The sequence below is a fragment of the Pimephales promelas genome, chromosome 23, assembly GCF_988280905.1.
Source record: "Pimephales promelas chromosome 23, fPimPro1.hap1.1, whole genome shotgun sequence".
Classification (NCBI taxonomy): Eukaryota; Metazoa; Chordata; class Actinopteri; order Cypriniformes; family Leuciscidae; genus Pimephales; species Pimephales promelas.
Window position 1 is genome coordinate 21,482,355 of NC_142791.1, and position 20,599 is coordinate 21,502,953.

Here is a 20,599-nt window from a genome sequence, read left to right on the forward strand (position 1 = left end):
AGATGTGCATGTCCAGACTTACGTACAGCCTTCCGGCTCTCAGCGAAGCCCTTGCGGAGGAAGATGCAGGCAGGCCCGAGCACATTGTGCATGTATGTTGAGTTCTGAGCCAAGGCCGCGAGGGCCTCTCCAGATGTCACCCCTTCCTCACATGACTTCACTGCTTTGTAGCTGCGCTTCCGGTCCTGAGAGCAGCCATCATGTCCCAACGGCCCCGGACAAGTAAGTGAAGAGTAAACGTGGTGTAAAGACACAATTAGAAACTACAAGGTTGTCCGTCTGACACAATGGGTGGACGGTTCAGTCAGTCAATTTAGTCAGACGTCAGGTCAAGAGACTGATTGAAAATGAATTGAAACTTTTTTAGTATCTTTCTGTGAGCAGAGCTCTATCTTCAGACTGTGCGCTTAATGTGATTTACCCAACTGGATCAGCATATTGCTTACATGGTCTCCTGGGAAGTTCCTATTTATGAGACCATTGTCCTTGTTTACGAGATTAGAGTTGGAATAAAATTGATTCTCTTGACAGTTTCATAATTCACTTTCTCTCTAATCAATGTCTTATGGTTTTTAGCACTCCTGTGCTGCTACAGAGGATGATGGGAAATGTATTTTATGAAAAAAAGAAAATATAATGTCTGCACTCTGAAGTTACAGCTCCATACTATATATATTTATTTATGAACAATGCAACTTCATCAGGCACATGCACCAGGTGCCTCATCTCGGTGTGGGTGGAAGATGCAGCCCAAAGAAAACTTGTCGACTCGCACCGTAACATTATGTTTTCTAACAACACAAGCAGCAGAACTCCGATGTAATGTTAGTGCACATAAACATTTAACCCTCCTGCTGGTATTTGACGAAAACAGAAGAACCCGCCCATAGACCCTCCCCTTGAAGTAATCAGGACAGAAGCAGTCAAAACACCAGCTGTAAACGGGAATGTGTCTCTCTTAGTCTATTTGTAATTTGCTCGACCAAAACGTATTGTCTGTGGCCCTGTTTATGACTGGTATTAAAGGCAGGGTAGGTGATTTGATCCAGAAACATTTTTTGTTATGCTGGTTGAAAGTCTCTTTGCATCCTGAGAGCAATCACAAAGTTAAGAGGTCTAAATGTATTTATCTGTATATATTAGGGGTGTAACGGTTCACAAAATTCAAGGTTCGTTTCGATACGATACACTTTTGTCACAGTTCGGTACGTTTTCGATACAGCAAAAAGAAAGAAATGCCAGAGAAATTTCATTAATAGAAAATGTTTTAATTTTATTTTTATCAAAACTAACATCATAAAGTATGATTTTTGTTTTACTTTGAGCAATGATGTAGCTATACTTGACTTTTCCTAGGAGCATATAAAACAAAAATCAGCTCCTTGCTGCTCAGAGAAAATGAAATGTAATAATGTAGTAGTTATAAACCAAGGTTTATTTTAGTTCAGATTAACATTTGAGGGCAGCAATTGTATTCATAACCTCAAAAAAAAAAAACAAAAAAAAAAAAAACGAAGTAATGTTACTTGAAAGCATTATGTGAGATCTAGTGAGAAATGGGATGGTGATGGTGCAGTGGATAAGTCACATTAGGTGTGAGAGACCTGGGTTCAAATCCACTGTGAGACACCAATGTGTCCCTGAGCAAGACACTTAGACCCCTAGTTGCTCCAGAAGGGCGAGCGACATCTGACATATATATAGCAATTGTAAGTCGCTTTGGATAAAAGTGTCAGCTAAATGAGTAAATGTGAATGTTCCTCACTAGTTCTTGCAGTGATGTTATTATTAGTGGCGAATTCAAATTTTTTCTTTACTGGATTTCGCTGTGTCAGTGCTGCTTGATTAAGATCGACTCGCGCTGCATTGGTCCAAATTGATAAACGGTCCGTCAACTACACAATAACGAGTAGCTCAGTTTTGTTCCGCTTACATTACATTTGCTATTTGATGTTGGGCAATGTTGAACTTGTGGTCATGCCAGCGTCTCTTACATTATGAGCATTACTATATTTGAAATAACGAAATTTTGCTCGGCAGGAAAAATGGTCCAACGAATCGTTCGGTTTAAAAATGTGTACCGAAAACTGAACCGAAAGCCTCGTACCAAACGGTTCAATATGAATATGTGTATCGTAACACCACAACCGAAACAGCAGCTGCCTTTTACAGTTCCTCCTGAACCAAAACCAATAACTACTGTAATATGGAAGAGATGGAAATCTGTGATGTTCTCCTCGGAGTGGTTTATTTATACATTTCGATGTCAACACTATCAACGACGAAGTTAATCTGCAGAAGTCAGGTGGAACAGGTCAGTGCTCTTTAAGTTGTTCATTATTATTGTAATGTTATGTGCTTTGAGACATGAGATGGCGCTTTAATTTGCTCCCTGCTGTGTTTTGAAGGAGGTGTGGCTTTGAAAATGCTCTGAAGAGAGGTTATGCTTTAAAGCTAGCTCACTATAGAGCATCACAGTCCCGCCCACAGTCGGTGCCGGAAGTAAAAATTCAATACAATTTCTCCATTGACATTTGGGATATAAGGCATAAAAACGTAACCATGCATGGTAGACTTCATTCATGCTTTTATTACTACACGCCTTGACTACTGTAATGCTCTGTATGTTGGTGTCAGCCAGGCCTCCATCTCACGTCTACAACTAGTTCAAAATGCAGCCGCGCGGCTCCTTACTGGAACGCGTAATTAATAATAATAATAATAATTTGTTACATTTATATAGCACTTTTCTGGACACTCAAAGCGCTTCACATAGAAGGGGGGGATCTCCTCAACCACCACCAATGTGCAGCATCCACCTGGATGATGCGACGGCAGCCATATTGCGCCAGAACGCTCACCACACACCAGCTTACTGGTGGAGAGGAGACAGTGATGAAGCCAATTGGTGTATATGGGGATGATTAGGAGGCCATGATGGACAGAGGCTACTGGGCAAATTTGGCCAGGATGCCGGGGTTACACCCCTGCTCTTACGAAAACGAGATCACATCACCCCTGTCCTTGCCTCTCTCCATTGGCTCCCAGTAAATTTCAGGATTGATTTCAAGATTCTGTTGTTTGTTTTTAAAGCTCTTAATGGACTAGCCCCAGCCTATATTACTGATCTGTTGAAACCACATACTCCCTCAAGGTCATTACGGTTTGCAAATCAGCTACTACTTATTGTCCCTAAAACACGGCTCAAGAGCAGAGGGGATCGAGCTTTTGCAGCCGTAGCGCCAAGACTGTGGAATGATCTGCCCCTCCATGTCAGACTAGCCCCTAGCCTTACAGTTTTTAAATCACGTTTAAAAACACATTTCTTTTCTGTGGCTTTTAAAACATTGTGAGAGCATGATGTCTGCTGTATGTTGAAATTGTCTGGTGTTGTATTGTGTCAAATTATTTGTATTTATTGTATTTTATTTATTTGAATTGTACAGCACTTTGGTCAACCTTGTTGTTTTTTAAATGTGCTATAGAAATAAAGCTTGATTGATTGATTGATTGATTGATTGATTGATTGATTGATTGATTGATTGATTGATAGACTTAAAACCAGCTACGGCTGTACTAAGCGATTGTATATGCTCATAACGCCAAACGTTCATGGGGCACTAACCTTGTTTTCCGATAAATGCCTTTTATTCGCGATATATTAGATAAGTACTTCATTACCCTCAACCCTGAACAATCCCACAATCCCACAGTGATGCATCTGATTGGTGGAAGTCGAGTCACGTGTCTGAATGGTCGCACCTCAGAGACGACCCCGCGCCATTGGATGTACAGCAGCCACAGCTTAGCCTATGAGCGAGCCAGATCCTCAATGTTTTAGCATGTGTATAAGCTTCAGTAAATGGAGGAAAAGGAGTTTCCCTGCACATTCACTATATAAAGTTCACGCGGCCGTCGTCAGATTTGGAAGTCACTCAAAAGGCTCTTTCACGGTGGCTTTCAGCCGACTTTAGTGAGGCGCGGTGGTTTATGGGAGGAGTAGTTCCTTTTCTCGGAAATGAAAATATGTACACAGGCTTGTACCTTTGACTTTTTTTGGATTTTCTCTTAGTTTTTTCACTCGAAATGATATGTTGTATGCATAAGAGTTCAGCCGTAGCTGATTATCCTCAGACATGCTCTAATACTCTTTAGATATGGATTTTACAAAATGTCAATGGGAGAAATGAATGGGAACGCTCTCTCGGGCTGTGGGCGGGACTGATGCTCTATTGCTAGCCTCTCCAAAAAATTGCCTACCCATCCCTACCTTTAAGATGCGTCAATTGGATCACAAGTAGAGGCTTTCACGATAAATATAAGCAGCACAGCAACACAAAGCTTTATGAGCTCGTCGTCTCCTAGTTAGGAAGACCCGAAATAGATAAATATTAAGTCTGCTTTTTAAAATAAAGAAAAGTGTGCGCATGTCAGAAAATCCATTCCAATTTGAAGCTTGTGACATATTAACACGCACATCAACACGATCATTTTATTTAGCATTCATGTAAACAATTTTTGTTTTTTGTTTTTTAAAAACGGTAAACCATCTTTTTAATTCTAATTGCAAGCATCAGACAATAGAACAGACAACTGAATCTATATATTCAGAGCAGAGATATCGGGTAGCAACATCCTACATCCGAGTTTGCATGAAATATACCATTAGGGATATGGTTGTTTGACAGGAACAATGTACCATGCAAGACTAAGAAAGGCTGTTGGATCCAGGAACATGTCCTATTTGGGTAAATCAGATTGTGCCAGATTTGCCCTCTATTCTTTCTTCCCTTTCAGCAACTGACAGAACCTTTAAGATCAGATATCATTCAAACTGAATAATTCATCCACTTTCATGCTCGCGGCACAGGGCACACAGCCGCAATGCCATGCCATTTGATTGCTGCCATAAAAACAAATGATCACACTAAGCTCAAGGTATTTTAAAAACAAATCCAAGGGGTTCTCGCCTTGTTCTCACTAATGAAACTCACTGATCACGAGTGTTTCGATCATTGAAGGGTGAAAATGTGGACTAACCGACATCATTATATGAGAGTAGATTCTCAAATAACCAAGTATGTTTTGAGAACGTACAGTATAACTGCTGATGTTTAGTTGAGGGCTAATCAGGATAAGAATGAAACCAGTCAGCCAGAACATTATAATGACCAATTAGCCGACAGGCAGAGGAGGTGAAGAGCACACGCAATATAACTCACACAGACACACAAAGAGCATCTCCTCAATTACTGACAGACCCACGGGTTAATTAAAGAGAAGACCGACGTCATCTAAGAGCTAATCAGAGTGCTTATCGAGAAACAACTACTGAAATGTTCTAAAACCATATCTGTTTGTATTTATACTGATCAATTATCACTCAAATAACTCAATCATAGATAGCTAGTACTTTAGCGCATGACCTTCAACTCAGCATGAATCCTTTTAATGAAGTTCCTGGTCTTATTGTACGCAATTCACGGTTGCATGTTATTCCAAAGCAAAATGTACTAAATAGTATTCATATATACAGTGTGACCAGAATCGTAGTGTTGAAACGAGTATCCTATATGTACCTTGATGAACTACTATTTCTGGTGGAAATTTAGACCTTGTCCACATGGACACGGGTATTTTTATAACCGTGACTTTTTTTACGCAGTTCCAGATGATGTCATGAATCCCTGTTTTTTTAACTCCTCCCCTCCAGCCACATGACTCGCTCACTTTATACGATCCAATCAATTCCCGATTGACAAAAGTCTAAATATTTCTCGCTGAATATCCTGTTTTACTTGCAAATACAGATAAACAGTAAAGACAGTAAAGTGGGTTTTTACGTTGACATCAAACTGATTTTATTAACTTAAAGTTTTTTTTCTCCTTCAGATCTTATTTCTATTCCTTAGATCCTGTCCTACCACATGCGGCTAAAGTAATCAGCATCCGACTGCTGGGCAAGATTGAGGTATACACGGCACAAACAGTCTCATTTGGCCTCATATACTAAAGATCTTGCCATGCAGCTTGGTCACTACTGGTCAGGCATTTTTAAAGGGGTCATGAACTGGCTTTTTAAATTTTATTATATTGTTGTCTGAGGTCAACTTATGACGTTCGCTTGGATTTTGCATTCAAAAACATTAAAATGAAAAAGTAACAGGCTATTTTCTACTCTAGTTTTGAGCCTAGCTCAAAAACGCTCAGTTTTTATGGGCGTCTCGCACTGAAGACTTGGAAGTAAACGCCCACTGCTGTGAGTGGATAACAGTTTTGCATTATAATGAGTTTCGACTCAGCTGGAACAGGCCCATCGCCAAGGGGGGACATTGCAAGGTGGACAAGGCAGTGCCCCCCCAAATGACACACTGTGCCCACCCACCCATCAATCAGCTTGACACAATATGTTAATGTTTATGTTGGCAATTATTATATAAAGATTAGTCGTTTATGTAGAACTTATCTCACAGGAACGGTAAGCTCTACAACGGTAGGAATGTATAACACACTATCTTCAGAAATAATTTACAAATTCATTATTGAACGCATTATTACACAGAACGTAACTTGAAATATAATTGTTTTCATAAATGACTGTTAAAACATCCCAAAACAGCACCCCAAACCTTGCAAAGACCTACCTCATTAATTATTCACATTCAACAGCCAATGGCAAGTCTCTAGCAGCAGACCTTTCAATTTGTTATTTTTGTGTTAGTATTTTTATTTCTTCAAATTACAATATGCAGTTTGTGTTTAAGGATAAATAAATTATATAAACCATGCAATTTATTTAGCTAAGCATACAGTATTGTTTATACGTAATTCCTTTGCGCAGCTGTGCAGAGTATGAGATCCGAGAATCAAATTCTGGCGGTTTAGTAGGCCTACAGCAAAGCTTATGCTAAGAAGTGGTTTAAAGTTTCGTCGCTGACGAAGATGACTTTGACCAACAACAACGTGCGTGGAGATGACTCTGGAGCTAATGAGATGGTAGGAACATAGACAGTATAAGGGCTGGTTCACATATCGCGTCTTTTGCGCGCTCAAGTTCGTTATTTCAAATGTAGGCGCACGGTGTGCGCGCTCATAATGGAAGCGGTGCGGCGCGCTCGTTTTTTCCATGCGCGTCCGCGCCGCGTCGAGATAAAAACATCTCAACTTTTCAGAATACCGCAAGCGCACCATACGCACACAATAGGTCATGTGATAAGAACCAACTGAAGCGCAACCGCCCTGGCGCTTTGCAAAATGGAGAATGTGGCGCGCCCAGCGTTTTCTACGCGTTTTTAGGCGCTATATGTGAATCCGGCCTAAGAAGGGTAGGAATGGAGAATTTGTCTGCTACATTGCTAAATTTGTATTGCAGTATGTTATGCATTGCTTTTATTATTGCTGTATTGTTGGTGGAAACCAGGTGCTTTTGTGGCTCTTTATGTTTATGAAGTGTAGAGTCATAAATCAAATTGGTTTTGGCTTAGTTTTCCTTCGGACTTTGGACTAATGATATTACCTTGATTGCGCCTTTTACTCAAGAAAGCCACTAGATGGCACTGTGTTGTGTAAGTGACGAATTTGGTCTATTTTGGTTAAAGCTGTAGTATAAGATGTTGAAAATCGGTCGAGAAAGCCTGAAATGGGAGGGAAGTTTTAAAAAACTCATCCCGCCTCCACACACACACACCCCTCCCCTCTGCTACCTGATTCCTCCCGGGAAACGAATTGAACAACGTCACTCAGTCAAGTTGTGATCATCATACTTTCACAACATTGCTTAGTCGCTTCAATCTAATGACATTGCTAATGACACATCATATGTAAAATTGCCTTTAGACACTTGAACTTAGTTGCTTCATCAACAATTCAATGACATGTTTTAGATCACGCCAACGCAAGATTAGCAACACATGAAATGTTCTACACTACCCACCACAAGTATGATATTAGTAGCATTGCGAAGGTTTTGGGTAATTGTTATAGCAGCATACAGCGCATCTTGTTTAAATTCCGATCGGCTCGAACAGAAACCCGCAAGGCATGCTGAAATATAATCAAGCACTTCAAGAAATATATTTACTTTGACCCGTGATAGGCGATGCTAAACAGCTAACATTCCAATGCCGACCGGCAGCATTAGCAAGTTGTCAGACTGATAAAAAGCTATTTATGTAACACGTCACGCGACTCACGCCATATAAGATTATAAATAAATGTTTAACGTTACCTGCTCAACAAAAAGTCAGCAGTGTCAGCATCGAGTCCCAGATCTCGCTGAAGCTTCCTCCATCAGTCAATGGTGGACCCTATATTTATTCTCCTCAAATTTCGGCATTCTTCACATTTTCTTGTAGGGGCAAGCAGGGGACGCTTGCTGTTGTCTTTTTCGTTTTTATCCATTGCTGATATGCTACTTAGCTAGCTACCATATGCGGTCAGCTGCTAACGCGCGCGATTCTCATGACGCAGAAGGGGGGCGCGGTCGGGCGTGGTCGGGTGCGGTGGGGTGGAGACGCGAGTGCCACGCGGAGTTTCAAGTGTAGCTGGTGATTGGATGAGAGCAGTTGACCAATGTAGCTTTGCGGCCGCAAAGCTTTCATTGGTCAACTTTTATGCGGCTGTACAGCCAATGGAGTGAATGGATTTTTTTCGTTCTTTTTTCTATTCATATTGTTAGGATTGTACTATATAACCATAACCAGCATCTAAACGAGGATATTAATAATGAACAATCTTTGAAATCGTATACCCTAGCTTTAAAGCCTAATATGGGTTGTTGTTTTGGTCTGTCTCAGATTATTAAAAAAAGTGTGCCCCCCTATGAAAATTAAATGGTTTGTTCATTTGTTCATTCAAACACATTTGGTTTGTTCTGGCGACGGCCCTGAGCTGGAACATCATTAAAAATAAATTTTAACCATTCCTATTGGAAGCATTCAGAGGAAGCAAATGGAGCGACTGCCTTCTTCCACAACCAGGCACTGCACAATATTTTGTATTGCTCGGTAGCTCGATCCGGTTTGTCATCACGAGATAGGCCTATGTTATTTATCTATGTATGTAATGCGCAAATCGGTGGGCAGGGCTAAAACGGCCGTGTTGAAGTAGGCGTTGATCTTCTTCTGCGGGCGTGGTGTTTTATGCTCTTTGATGTCATAGTTCCCCACTTTGAAAAACGAGTCATTTGCTGAGCCTGGTGTCAATAAAAGCTTTTATTGGACTGACCAAGGACGTTCTCAGTTCTGAAACTTACAGGATATTCTTATAATATGATGACCTCTTAGATGTCAAAATCTCAGTGAAACTTTGATTTCTCAGTTCATCACCTCTTGAAATGTTGCCACTCTAATGTGTTTGCATGAAACATACACATATATGTCTGTGCAAACTAGGGATGCACCGAATATTCGCCCACCGAAAATTTTCGGCCGAAAATGGCCCAAAAGTGCATTTTCGGTTTTCGGCCGAAAGACTTTTATCACCGAAACAATACGGCCGAAATGTTGTGATGACGCAAACAGAAACCGCGACCTGCACGTGCTTGTCTGAAGCAACATGTTTGCGGTGCGGACGTATTTCAGTGAATCTGAACCCGCGAGGAGACGGAAGCCTTGTTTATCCACCTATATCTGCTCTAAACAATGCGCGCCGCCATGACAACGACTCCGGATGCGAGCGGGTCAAGTATAAACTGTGGAGACTCGCGCTGCGGAGGTAGGCGAAAGTATGCGCGAGTCTCCTCAGACAGTGTGCACACCGCTCCAAACGGTCGAGGCGTTTATACTGGACCCGCTCGCCGTTGTACTATTCCTTGAAACGACAGGGGACGACTCAAGTAACTGTCCTCTAACCATTAGGAATCGGTGAGAAGAAGAATAATCATGTAAAACCCAGTAAACTCTGAGATTATTACTTGTGTGACATTACAAAAAAATATATATGGGAACATGTATGTATAGAACTAAATTAATGCTCTCTTAAATATTTTCTACATTCACTAAACATGTTTCGTTAAGTTTCATGTACATTTGTATTAATCATGGACCTTTGTTCATTTAAAAAGGCTTTTTATGCTATTGTATGCTAAATTTTTAAAATGTAAGAAACTAATTTAGACGTGCAAAGGGTGCTAGTGTGATGAGAAGAAGTTCGCACTCGGCTTTGTTTTTATGAGAGAACATTTAATTTTAAAACCTTTCTGCAGGCCATTAGATTATTATTTAATGTACACATGAGTGGGGTCAAAAACATTTTACTTTGAATTTTATTTTATACTGTGCATTGTGCTAAATAAATATTTGCATAATTTGTAATTGATTTATTCTTTGAAAATTTTATATTAATTTATGCAATTGCAATGCCTTGATTTTAGTAACGTTTGTACACAGTCATAGCCATAAATGCAATGATACTGATAATTGGCATAATTTCTTTCGGTGTTTCGGTTTTCGGCCTTGGTTTCCTCTTTTTCGGTTTTCGGTTTCGGCCAAGAATTTTCATTTCGGTGCATCCCTAGTGCAAACGTGAGTTGCATCTCCCCTCTATTTGCACATGACCTTCACACTCCATCTGTTGCCAAGGCTTTAAGGTGCCAGCTTGTATATTCTTCTGAAGAAACCTGTGCCGTTGGGCTCTTGGCAGGTGCCAGCACCTGATATCTCATGCTAATCCTTGAGTGCACACATTCCAAGTTATCTAGAGATAATTGAGAAGAACTTCTGAAACCATTCAGAACAGCAACTTCAGAAATCATTGTCAAGAACTTTAGGGTATAATATAATTAAACGCAGTTATATTGCTGGTACATTAAAGGGATGGTTACCCCAAAAATTTAAATTCTGTCATTAATTATTCACCCTCATGTCATGTTCATCTTCAGAACACAAATGAAGTTCTTTTTTATGAAATTTGTTGAGCTTTCTGTCCCTCCATTGACAGCTAAACAACTGACACTCTGACGCTTTAAAAAGTTCAGAAACAAATCCATATGAATTGAGCGGTTTAGTCCAAAAAATTCTGAAGAGACTTGATCGCTTTATATGATGAACGTTGAATTTAGGCTTTTAATCACATATAAACTTTCATCAACTTACAACTCGCAATCTTACGCAACACGTTTGAGCTTCTGCAAGAATGTCAAGCAGGTTCGGTTGAGCTCTGTTTATGTTCGCTGATCAATGTTTATGTGAATAAAAGCATAAATTAAATCTGTTAATCCTGTTAAGCGATATTGAGCATATTAAACCATTCAAATCATATGGATTCGTTTCACGATCTCTTTATGAACTTTTTGAAGCGTCAGATTGTCAGTTGCGTAGCTGTCAATGGAGGGACAGAAAGCTCTCAGATTTCATCAAAAAAAATCTTCATTTGTGTTCTGAGGATGAAAGTAAGTCTTACGGGTTTGGAACATGAGGATGAGTGATTAATGACATAATTTTCATTTTAGGTGAACTATCCCTTTAAGGCAGCGTGATCTAGCATATTATTAAAAATATTAATTCATGAAAATGTCCAGCAACTTCCAAGGTCAAAAGCGGCAACCAAACCTCCAACATCCTGATACAGGACAAGTGCTTTTTTTTCACAGTAATGTTTTTGCTACTCCAAATTTTATAGGTTTTCCAGTTCTCTCTAGCATGCAAAAACTCAATAAATTCATCAATTTCAAGTTCAGTCAGTCAAGATTCTGTTACAATAATAATTACCATAATAGTACTGTATACAGCTACACTCAGTGGAATTCAGAGCATGACTATTAAACTCATCTTTGACAGTCCATGCAACACAGTCCAGGTCTGGGTCGAGTCCGTAGCCCACACACACACACACACAAACACACTCGCAGCTATCAGAAAGAGCATCTTACCTTTTTGGAGAAATTCTTAAGCGGTGTTTTAACACAGTTTCCCATAGTAAAGTCCCTTCTGCTAATTTTGCGCGCTTGAGAGTCAAAGCGGCCGCATGCGCGCTTGTGCATGCATCCACATGTCTCCATGCATGGATTATAGATGGTGAGATGAGGTCTGTAGGCTTATCTTCTAGGAAAGATGGATTTAGGGGAAGGATGTAGATGATCCAGGGGTGGCGATGCTGGACGTCAAGGTGACAGGAATGAAGGAGAGAAGAAGTGGATGGAGGGATCAGGAAAAGGAGACATGTGTCTCAGTGTGAAGGGATGCTCAAGAGAAAAGCCAAGATTGCTTGTTCACTTGCTTGCAATCTCTCTCTCTCTCTCTCTCTCTCTCTCTCTCTCTCTCTCTCTCTCTCTCTCTCTCCCTTTCACCCTCCCTTCTTTTCCCCACTCTCTCTTCCCCTCATTTCCCTCCCTCTTTCTCTCTCTCCCTCACTCTCAGCTGCTCAGTTTTAAAACCGTCCATCCAAACAAGGCGAAAAGAGACAAAGAGGCTCGCATGGACGAGCGTATCACCTTCCCCCAAGCAAGATGCTGAAGACACTAATACAAAAACACACACACTCGCGAGTGAACACAGTCGATTACACACATACGGATGTTGGGCTACAGAGCTAAAAATACACACACTTGTAGTCGTGCCGCCCAGCTAAGAGAGGCAGTGTTCAGATCAAAGACCGGACGTCAAAACACAAAAGCTGCATGTGAAAAGTTGAGGTTGGCAGAATTTGGCACCGCACGGATGCGCCAAGGCTGCCAAAATGCAGAGCACCGTCCGAAGGCCACGGCAGGTTATTAGGGGACAACAGGAAGCCCTTCCCAGAATTCACCTGCTGAGCTGGCACATGCATACTTAACCCAATGGTTCCTGTTTAGACCACTCTCACCTCACAATCTCTCTGTGTTAATAGGAAACAAGAAAAATTGGACAAAAAATGATTTAACCTTACATTATGCTCCTAGACAGTGAGATTAAATTGAGACTTTCTGCCATAATGCTAAGGCCTGCAGTAATATTATTAAATATTTTAGGTGGATTATTTACAAAACTGATATATTTGTGATTATATAATTATTTTTTGTTTCGTATTCAACCTCTGGAAAAGTAAATTGACATCTAATATTGGCCAATATATTGATTATTGGCTTAATTGGTGAATAATTATCAGTTATCTGTATCACACAAAATGTGCATAACCTATCAAAAAAGATATCCATATTTATTTAGACATGCATGCATATGCATTGTTTTTATTGAGTTAGCAACACATTGCAACACAAACATCTGATTTGGTTTGTAAAATCTTTAAAATATATATGCCTTGTCATAATACTGTTCTCAGCAGTGTCTTTTGGTCTGGCATGTGATTGGCTTCAAATTAAATTAATCTGGTATCTGAGTTATTATAAATGACACAACCTTTAGTATAATAGTTGAAAATGTACACATTCAGGTTTTATAGAATGATATTTTAATTTTAGGGAAATTTATAAATGTAAAAACATTAAAACAAAGCCATGTATTTCAGTTTTTCAAAAAGAATATGAGTTAATTTTGTAATTTACATTTTTTTTTAAAGACTGTTGATGATGTTTTTCTTATTTATTCTGTTAATTTTCATTTTATTTTTGTGTAGTTGTGCTGTTTTTTGAGTGCATTGTTGTCATAGTCCCTTCTATATAGTAGGCGTAAAACAGATGGACATATGATGGATACGGTGCATACAATGGACACTTTACTATACCATGAGGCGACGAGTGAGGATTTATGAAGGGCGTAGAGAAGCATCTGTTGCTGGTAGGTCACATGATAATGACAACATGGCAGATGTAGTACATCCAAATTCTATTCATACTACACACATTCATACTATATATAGAACAAACTTTTTAGCAGTTACTTCTCAATAGAGTATGTGATTTTGGATGCGGTGTGATGACTCCCACTGAAGAGAAGGGTCCCAGCTTAGGACCAAAGCAATCCGATTGGTTCAAAGCTAGTTTTATGGGTAATCGGTTTAATGCCTGGTTACAAATTAGAGAAAATCACTTTATTATAGAAGACATTTGAACTACGCTATTATAACCAGTCATTAATGTCTTCTAACTTATATGTTTAAAGTTCTCGACTGAAAAACTCTTAAAACTAAATTATAAAAGTAGTATTTTTTAAATTTCGCGACCTTTTCTCCTCTGCTATTGATGCAACCTACTAAGAAAAGCGCAATACAAATAAATGCATTACTTGATGGCTTTTATCTTTTATTTTTATCTTATCTTGCGCATAGCAGCAGGATTTAGCATTCAAGCTACACATAATGTGATACTACTGGCATGCTAATGGGGTCCTAAGCTGGGACCCATCTCTTCAATGGGACTCATCTCTTCACCACAGCGGCCATCATGTTTTCAGCAATAAAAGAAAAACAGTCTTCTTCATTATACGTCATACAGTGACACTTTTGAAATTTCTTCTAAATCCAACGCACATGGCACCCTTTAGCGTCAATATAACACGCACAGTAGGTTTTATCCTGGATGCCAGCCCGAACTCCGCTCACAACATTTTTTGGTCAGGAAGTTCGGTCTGGACTCGATCCATTGAGGAGTAATTATGATCAGTCAAAAAATGATCAGGCCAATCAAATTGCCAGGGCGGGCTTTATACGATGATGGACAGATGATCTGCAGGGACGTAATCATCACGTTATCAAAGAACGCTTGTCAAAGATGACTGCAGCTGGAGAATTGAGATGTATAGATTCCACTGTAGCGTCTTTTGTAAAATAAATCGACAGCGCATTCATTTTAATAGACAAACAGAGAACTGCAATCAAGGCATTTGTCGATCGGAAAGATATTTTTGGCGTCCTTCCTACATGATTCGGGAAAAGTGTAACTTATCAGCTGGCTCTGACGGTCATTAAGAAGATGGGAAGTAATGAAAAGCCTGTGGTCGTTGTGGTTTCTCCTTTGGTGGCACTCATGGAGAAGTAAGTAAAAGAAGCAACACTCGTTATTTAACTTCTAAAATAAATAAAGTTAGGCTACGTTCTGTATTTGAAAACTGCGCTATGCAAAGGAGTTGACTTATTGCGTTGCTCTGATTGGTTGTAGGTCTACCGACTATCCAACTGAGTGCAGAGGTTTTTTATTTCCTGGTTCGGTTACGACACGCCTCATAATCAAAGCCCAACGGAGGAGTTTCAGACTCATATTCTCTCTTGAATATGAGTATGACGAAGTCAGGCTAGGTAGGTTTAACCTACCTAGGATATTCTTGTCTTAGGGTTTTAGGCTTAGGGTTAAGCCTAACCTAGGTAGGTTAGACCACTAGGAGGCGCCTTCTGGCCCATATATATCTGCGTCTCATATTGACGCTAAAGGGTGCCATGTGCGTTGGATGTAGACGAAATGTCAAAAGCGTCAGTATATGACACCTTGGGATGAGAACAGGCTGAAATGTTTAGCGAATGGTTAGTAAATGTGTAAAAATACATTTTTCATTTAATTTCTCCTAGGGAACTTTATGAGAAACATCAGTTCAATAAGAACTCCAGAGCTATGAAAAAGATTTTCTCCTGGATCCATCGATATCTCTGTTGTAAACACATTTAACCTTTCTGATTAGTTCTCAGCTGATCTATTTGGTTTACTCATGTAAGGCTTATCTCTCGCTCTCTTTCTCTCTCTGTTGGTGTGGATGATTCATAGTTGAAGCCAGCTTCACCGGAGGCTCATTGTGAACTTCGGAACACATCAGAAATCAGAGCCAGGCGCCGTCCACTCTCATAACGTCAACTCAGCCGAGAGAACGCACCAGCAGTGCAGAAACACAATCGCACACATGCACACAGACTCGCACATATCCATACATGCTCAGACCGGCTCTTGAACTGCCGTAATCGCAAAACTGTGCATTAATGTATGCATAAATCCTCCACACATGGTCATTTACTGTAAGTCATCTTTCCACTACTGCAATGCTTATAGGAGTATGTCCAGGTTAAATACATGATTTAGTGCTCTGGTCACAACCTGTTTAGCCGGTGTTACAGTACGTTATGTGTACAATATTTCAGTGACATCAATCACACTTTTTTTTTTTTCATGGAGAGCTGCTTTGCATTCATCAAACAATAATTAAAGTGTTAAAGTGTGGTAGTCTTTTCAGAAAATGTTATATACTGTTGTGGTGTTTAATGATTTGGTTAATTTAAAATATGTCTTGGCTGTCATAATTAAATTCTGATGGTTTAAACTCAATAAAAACTTCTCAAGGAGTATTAAGGTGGGAATGATGTTCCAGTGCAGTGTTTTCATATTTATATACAGGTTTTGACACTAACACTTGCCAACCTGCCACATGCGGGTGTATTTCAGCAGTGGTATGTAGCACAGTCACTCCTACTAGCCACTTTAGCAGCCTGAATTTTATATAGGCATATACATTTTTCAATTTTAGTCTTTTAAAAAGGCATCTGAAAAAATAAACTAAGTGCAGATAAATAATAAACTCTAGTGTTGTCAAAAATATAGCTTTTTCAATACATATTAATACTGAACTATCTGAAACTCTTCCGCAGGATGCACCAGCTCCCTCTTTAATCTGTCCGACAGCGAGTTGACACCCTTTACAGTCTATGGTTGACACACAAACCCGTGTCCCTTTACTCACTCGTTTAATTTGCTCTGGATGAATATTGTTGGTTACAGGGTGAGGGATTGCACACATTGAGCATAATTGTACTCATTCCCACAGATGTTGTGCACCAAAGTGCTTGCACTCAAGTATATTGGCTATTTAAAACAGTATAATGGGTTGTGCATCATGTCTTAAAGCAACAGCAGCCTAACATACCTGCTGCCAAATAATGAGATAATATTAAAAATATCTATATGGCAGTTTTTCCCTATGGTCTCGATGTCAAAATTGCGGACAGTGAAAATGCGGACTGGCTAGTAACTTTGAAAAACCACTAGCCACAGTGGCTGATGAGCAAAAAAGTTAATATATATGTATGGTTATATATATGTAACTAAAATACACTGCACTGGAACATAAATCCCATCTTAATACTTCTTGATGTGTTTTTATGTTAGATGTAAAATTGGCTAATGCACTTCATTTTTGTTTCAGAAACTGGTGTGGTGTCTCAAGCACCGTTTACACGAAGGGAAGACGCAGATATTTCCCTGCGGTTTGGCCTCTTATTTACACGAAAACCCTGCAGCCTCAAAAACATTATTTCTAAAAACTCCGAACATGGTGGAGATTTCTGATAACGCTGGTTCCCTTTCGAAAGTATTACGTAGCTATACGCAGTGGGAAACTCCTTTTCCTCGATTTACTGAAGCCTATTGTAAAACGGATTTGCAGCTGCACAACCAGCACTGAGTGCCAGGCGCGCTCATAGGCTGTGCTACAGCAACTGCACATCCAATGGTGCGGGCGACTCTAATGTGCGACCAATGGGCTAGCCTTACGTCAGGGCCCAAGGGGGCGTAACCCAGTCAATATAGACCCCTGAATTCGCCATTATAGCAGATTTTACTCCTTCAGCGACAGTTTTCACGTCCCTAAGCTTTTTACTCGCCGTTGAAACAAGCCTTTCAGCTGAGCTGCCTCTCTCTCAGCTGCCTCTTTTCCATGGTCTCTGACGCCATCTAACATGTGGCTATCCGGCGACTACCTATATATCCTTTGAAAGCTATTATATTTACAGGATGCAATACAACATGCGGATACAATGCAACAGGATACAACATGCGAGCTGCATTGCCTGCCTGGGAATCGACCAGACGGAGAATGATCTCGCTGCCGGCGGATGTGCAGCCTGTGAAAGCATGCCTATCCTCGTGCTGCGCAATCGGCTAGCTCTCTCGCAGGATGGCGATGCCGCTACAACAATGCTCTCCATCCCCAGGAAGAAGAAGCATCGCAGCCAACAGCAACCTGAGGGCCTGGATGTTAGTGAATGCACGCTGGCCGCGTCCCCACGTGCTTCATTTTTTCCTTCCCAATTGCCATCACCGGTCTTGTGGAGACCAGCACTTAAGGCCTGGGGCGCACCTCACTCAGCATGCGTGGGATCTTCACTTTCCGCGATGCTCTCCTCCATGGATGGAGCAGCGGAAAAGGGCTACGAGTCATTGCCGCCCCTCAAAGAGGCCGTGGCCGCTCATCTTTGCCCGAACACTGCTGCTAGCAGTGCCACTCATCCTAATAAGGCCTGCTGTAACACCTCAGCCCTCGCTGGATGCGCTTACTCCACTTCCGATCAGGTGGCATCAGCCCTACACACAATGGCCGTGCTGTAAGTCTACCAGGCCAAACTCATTCGATCCATGGACGAGGCTGGCTTGGACCCTGAGGGTTTTCGGGACTTGAGAAGCGCTAAGGACTTAGCGCTCCACGCTACCAAGACTTCAGCGCAGGCCATCGGGAGAAACATGGCTAGCATGGTCATGCTCGAACGCTACCCGTGGCTCAACCTCACCGAGATTAAGGATGGCGACAGAACGAGGTTCCTCAACACCTCTGTCTCCAGCTCCGGCCTCTTCGGCTCGGTGGTTAAGGGGTTCTCAGAGAGGTACACGGAGGCACAGAAAACATTCCAGGCTATGCAACACTTCCTCCCAAAGAGATTGAGCTCAGCGTCCAGTAAGCCCAAACCGCCGCCTTCGCCTCACACAGTCAAGCCCGCGAAACAGGCCTCTCAGCCCCGCCCTGCGGCTGCTGATAACCACCGTCAGTCAAGGGCTGCGAAGTGCTACCCAAACCCCTGGCGTCAAGGCCCTCGTCCGAGTGCCGTGATCGACCAGGCCCCACCGAAGTCGTCCGACGAGGTGGGAAGAGAGAGGGCTCGCGTCTCGCACTAGCCGGACCGCCATCAAAACTTCCCACAACTCCCTGTTCAGTTCAGGCGGCTGGGGATTTTATTATTGTAAACAGGCCCGCAACAGTGAGCATGTTTCTGCAAACAGACACTATTTTCTTGTTCCAAAGAAAGACGGCGGGCTCAGACCCATTTTAGATCTGAGACATCTGAACAAGGCATTCATGAGGCGGCCATTCAGAATGTTAACACTCAAACAAATTCTCACGCAAGTTCACGCGATTGGTTTGTTACAATGGATCTGAAAGATGCATACTTTCATATTCAGATCGACCCTCGTCACAGGCCATTCTTGAGATTCGCCTTTGAGGGGAGGGCAAATTAATACACAGTCCTGCCGTTAGCTCTGTCCCTGGCACCCCGCACATTCACGAAATACATGGATGCAGCGCTCTCCCCACTGAAAAGTCAGTGAAAAGTGCTGAACTATCTCGACGACTGGCTAGTGCTGGCGCAATAGAGAGACGAATTGATACGTAACAGAGATATGATTCTCGGCCATCTAAATTGTTTGGGTCTCACAATCAATGTTGCTAAATGCGAACTGATCCCCAGCCAGACTGTTGTCTTTCTGGGCACAGTTTTAGACTCGGTGACAATGAAAGCATGGCTCACTCTAGAGCGCCTCTGAAGAAGTTTCAGAAACTGCTTAGTCTGATGGCAGCTGCATCATCAGTACTCCGCTTGCGATTACTGCGCATGCGTCCGCTGCAGCACTGGCTAAAATGCCATGTGCCCACCCATTATGGCATTATGGTGAATCATGAGTGTTTGAGGACACTGATTCCATGGCGGGCTCAGAACTAGTACCAAAATGGGGTGACCATGGGGGTAGTTTCCAGAAGGAAAGTGGTGTTTACAGACGCTTCCAACCTGGATTGGTAAGCGCTGCACAGGGGCAAGCCTGTATCCGGCCTCTGGTCGAGCACAGAGCAGAGCTTTCTATATCAACTGCCTGGAAATGAAAGCGGTTGGTTTGGCCCTGAAAGCTTTACTGTCAAACCTCAGGGGCCATCATGTCATAGTCCGTACGGACATGTTGGTGGTTTCCTACATAAACCTCCTCATAAACCTCCTGAGACTAAAGGTCTCGATGATCCCACAGGTCATCAAACGGGTCAGAGATAGCGGGAGCCCAGTCCTTCTGGTGGCTCCTCTGGTGGTTTTTCTTGTGTGGGTCCTCAAGGGGACCCACACATCTCGATGATCCCACAGGTCATCGAACGGGTCAGAGAGAGCGGGTGCCCAGTTCTTCTGGTGGCTCCGCTCTGGAAGTCCAGACCGTGGTTTCTGGAGCTGGTTCAGTTGTCAGACACAATTCCTTGGCCTGTTCCATTGAGGAAGGATCTCCTCACTCAGGCAAATGAGCCCTTCATGTGTGGCCCATGAACAGGTACCCGGGGACCTGCCCGGAAGAGTCTTAGAGACTATTTCTGAAGCCAGGGCCCCGTCCACACGCCTCGATGCTTTAAAGTAGTCATTTTTTTCCAGCTGGTGCTCGAAAAATCGAGTTGACCCGCAGTCATCGATGGTACTCTGCTTCCTGCAGGAGCTGCTGGACGCGGGCCACACCCTGTCCACACTCAAGGTTTATGTGGCAGCCATCGCAGCGCATCATGCTCCCTAGGCCCCCTTCGGTGCCGCTGTGCGACCTCTCCACGGTCCTTAGGGCACTCAAGAGTCCACAGTTTGAACCGCTCCAGTCGGTTGATTTGAAACCGCTCGTGCTAAAGACTGCTCTCCTGCTGGCATTGGCATCTATCAAGCGAGTGGGTGATCTGCAGGC

The 20,599-nt window shown here is 42.0% G+C and overlaps 1 protein-coding gene across 4 annotated transcripts in view; it reads right to left on the bottom strand.

The window, feature by feature from the left end:
* cabp1b (calcium binding protein 1b) overlaps positions 1 to 20,599 on the bottom strand; it is a 63,255-nt gene that overhangs the window by 9,056 nt on the left and 33,600 nt on the right. Inside the window, exons 1-2 of one of the 4 annotated variants that reach the window (XM_039664376.2) lie at positions 11,870 to 12,602; positions 27 to 185 (exon numbers count right to left, since the gene is read on the bottom strand). The exons of 1 other annotated variant lie outside the window; for it this stretch is intronic. In XM_039664376.2, the coding sequence (XP_039520310.1) occupies positions 27 to 185; positions 11,870 to 11,998 (288 nt within the window). In that variant the 5' untranslated portion in view covers positions 11,999 to 12,602. Of the gene's footprint in view, positions 1 to 22; positions 1,496 to 11,869; positions 12,603 to 20,599 lie in introns of those variants that run through there. 2 more of the 4 variants (XM_039664374.2, XM_039664377.2) reach the window with 2 other exon arrangements.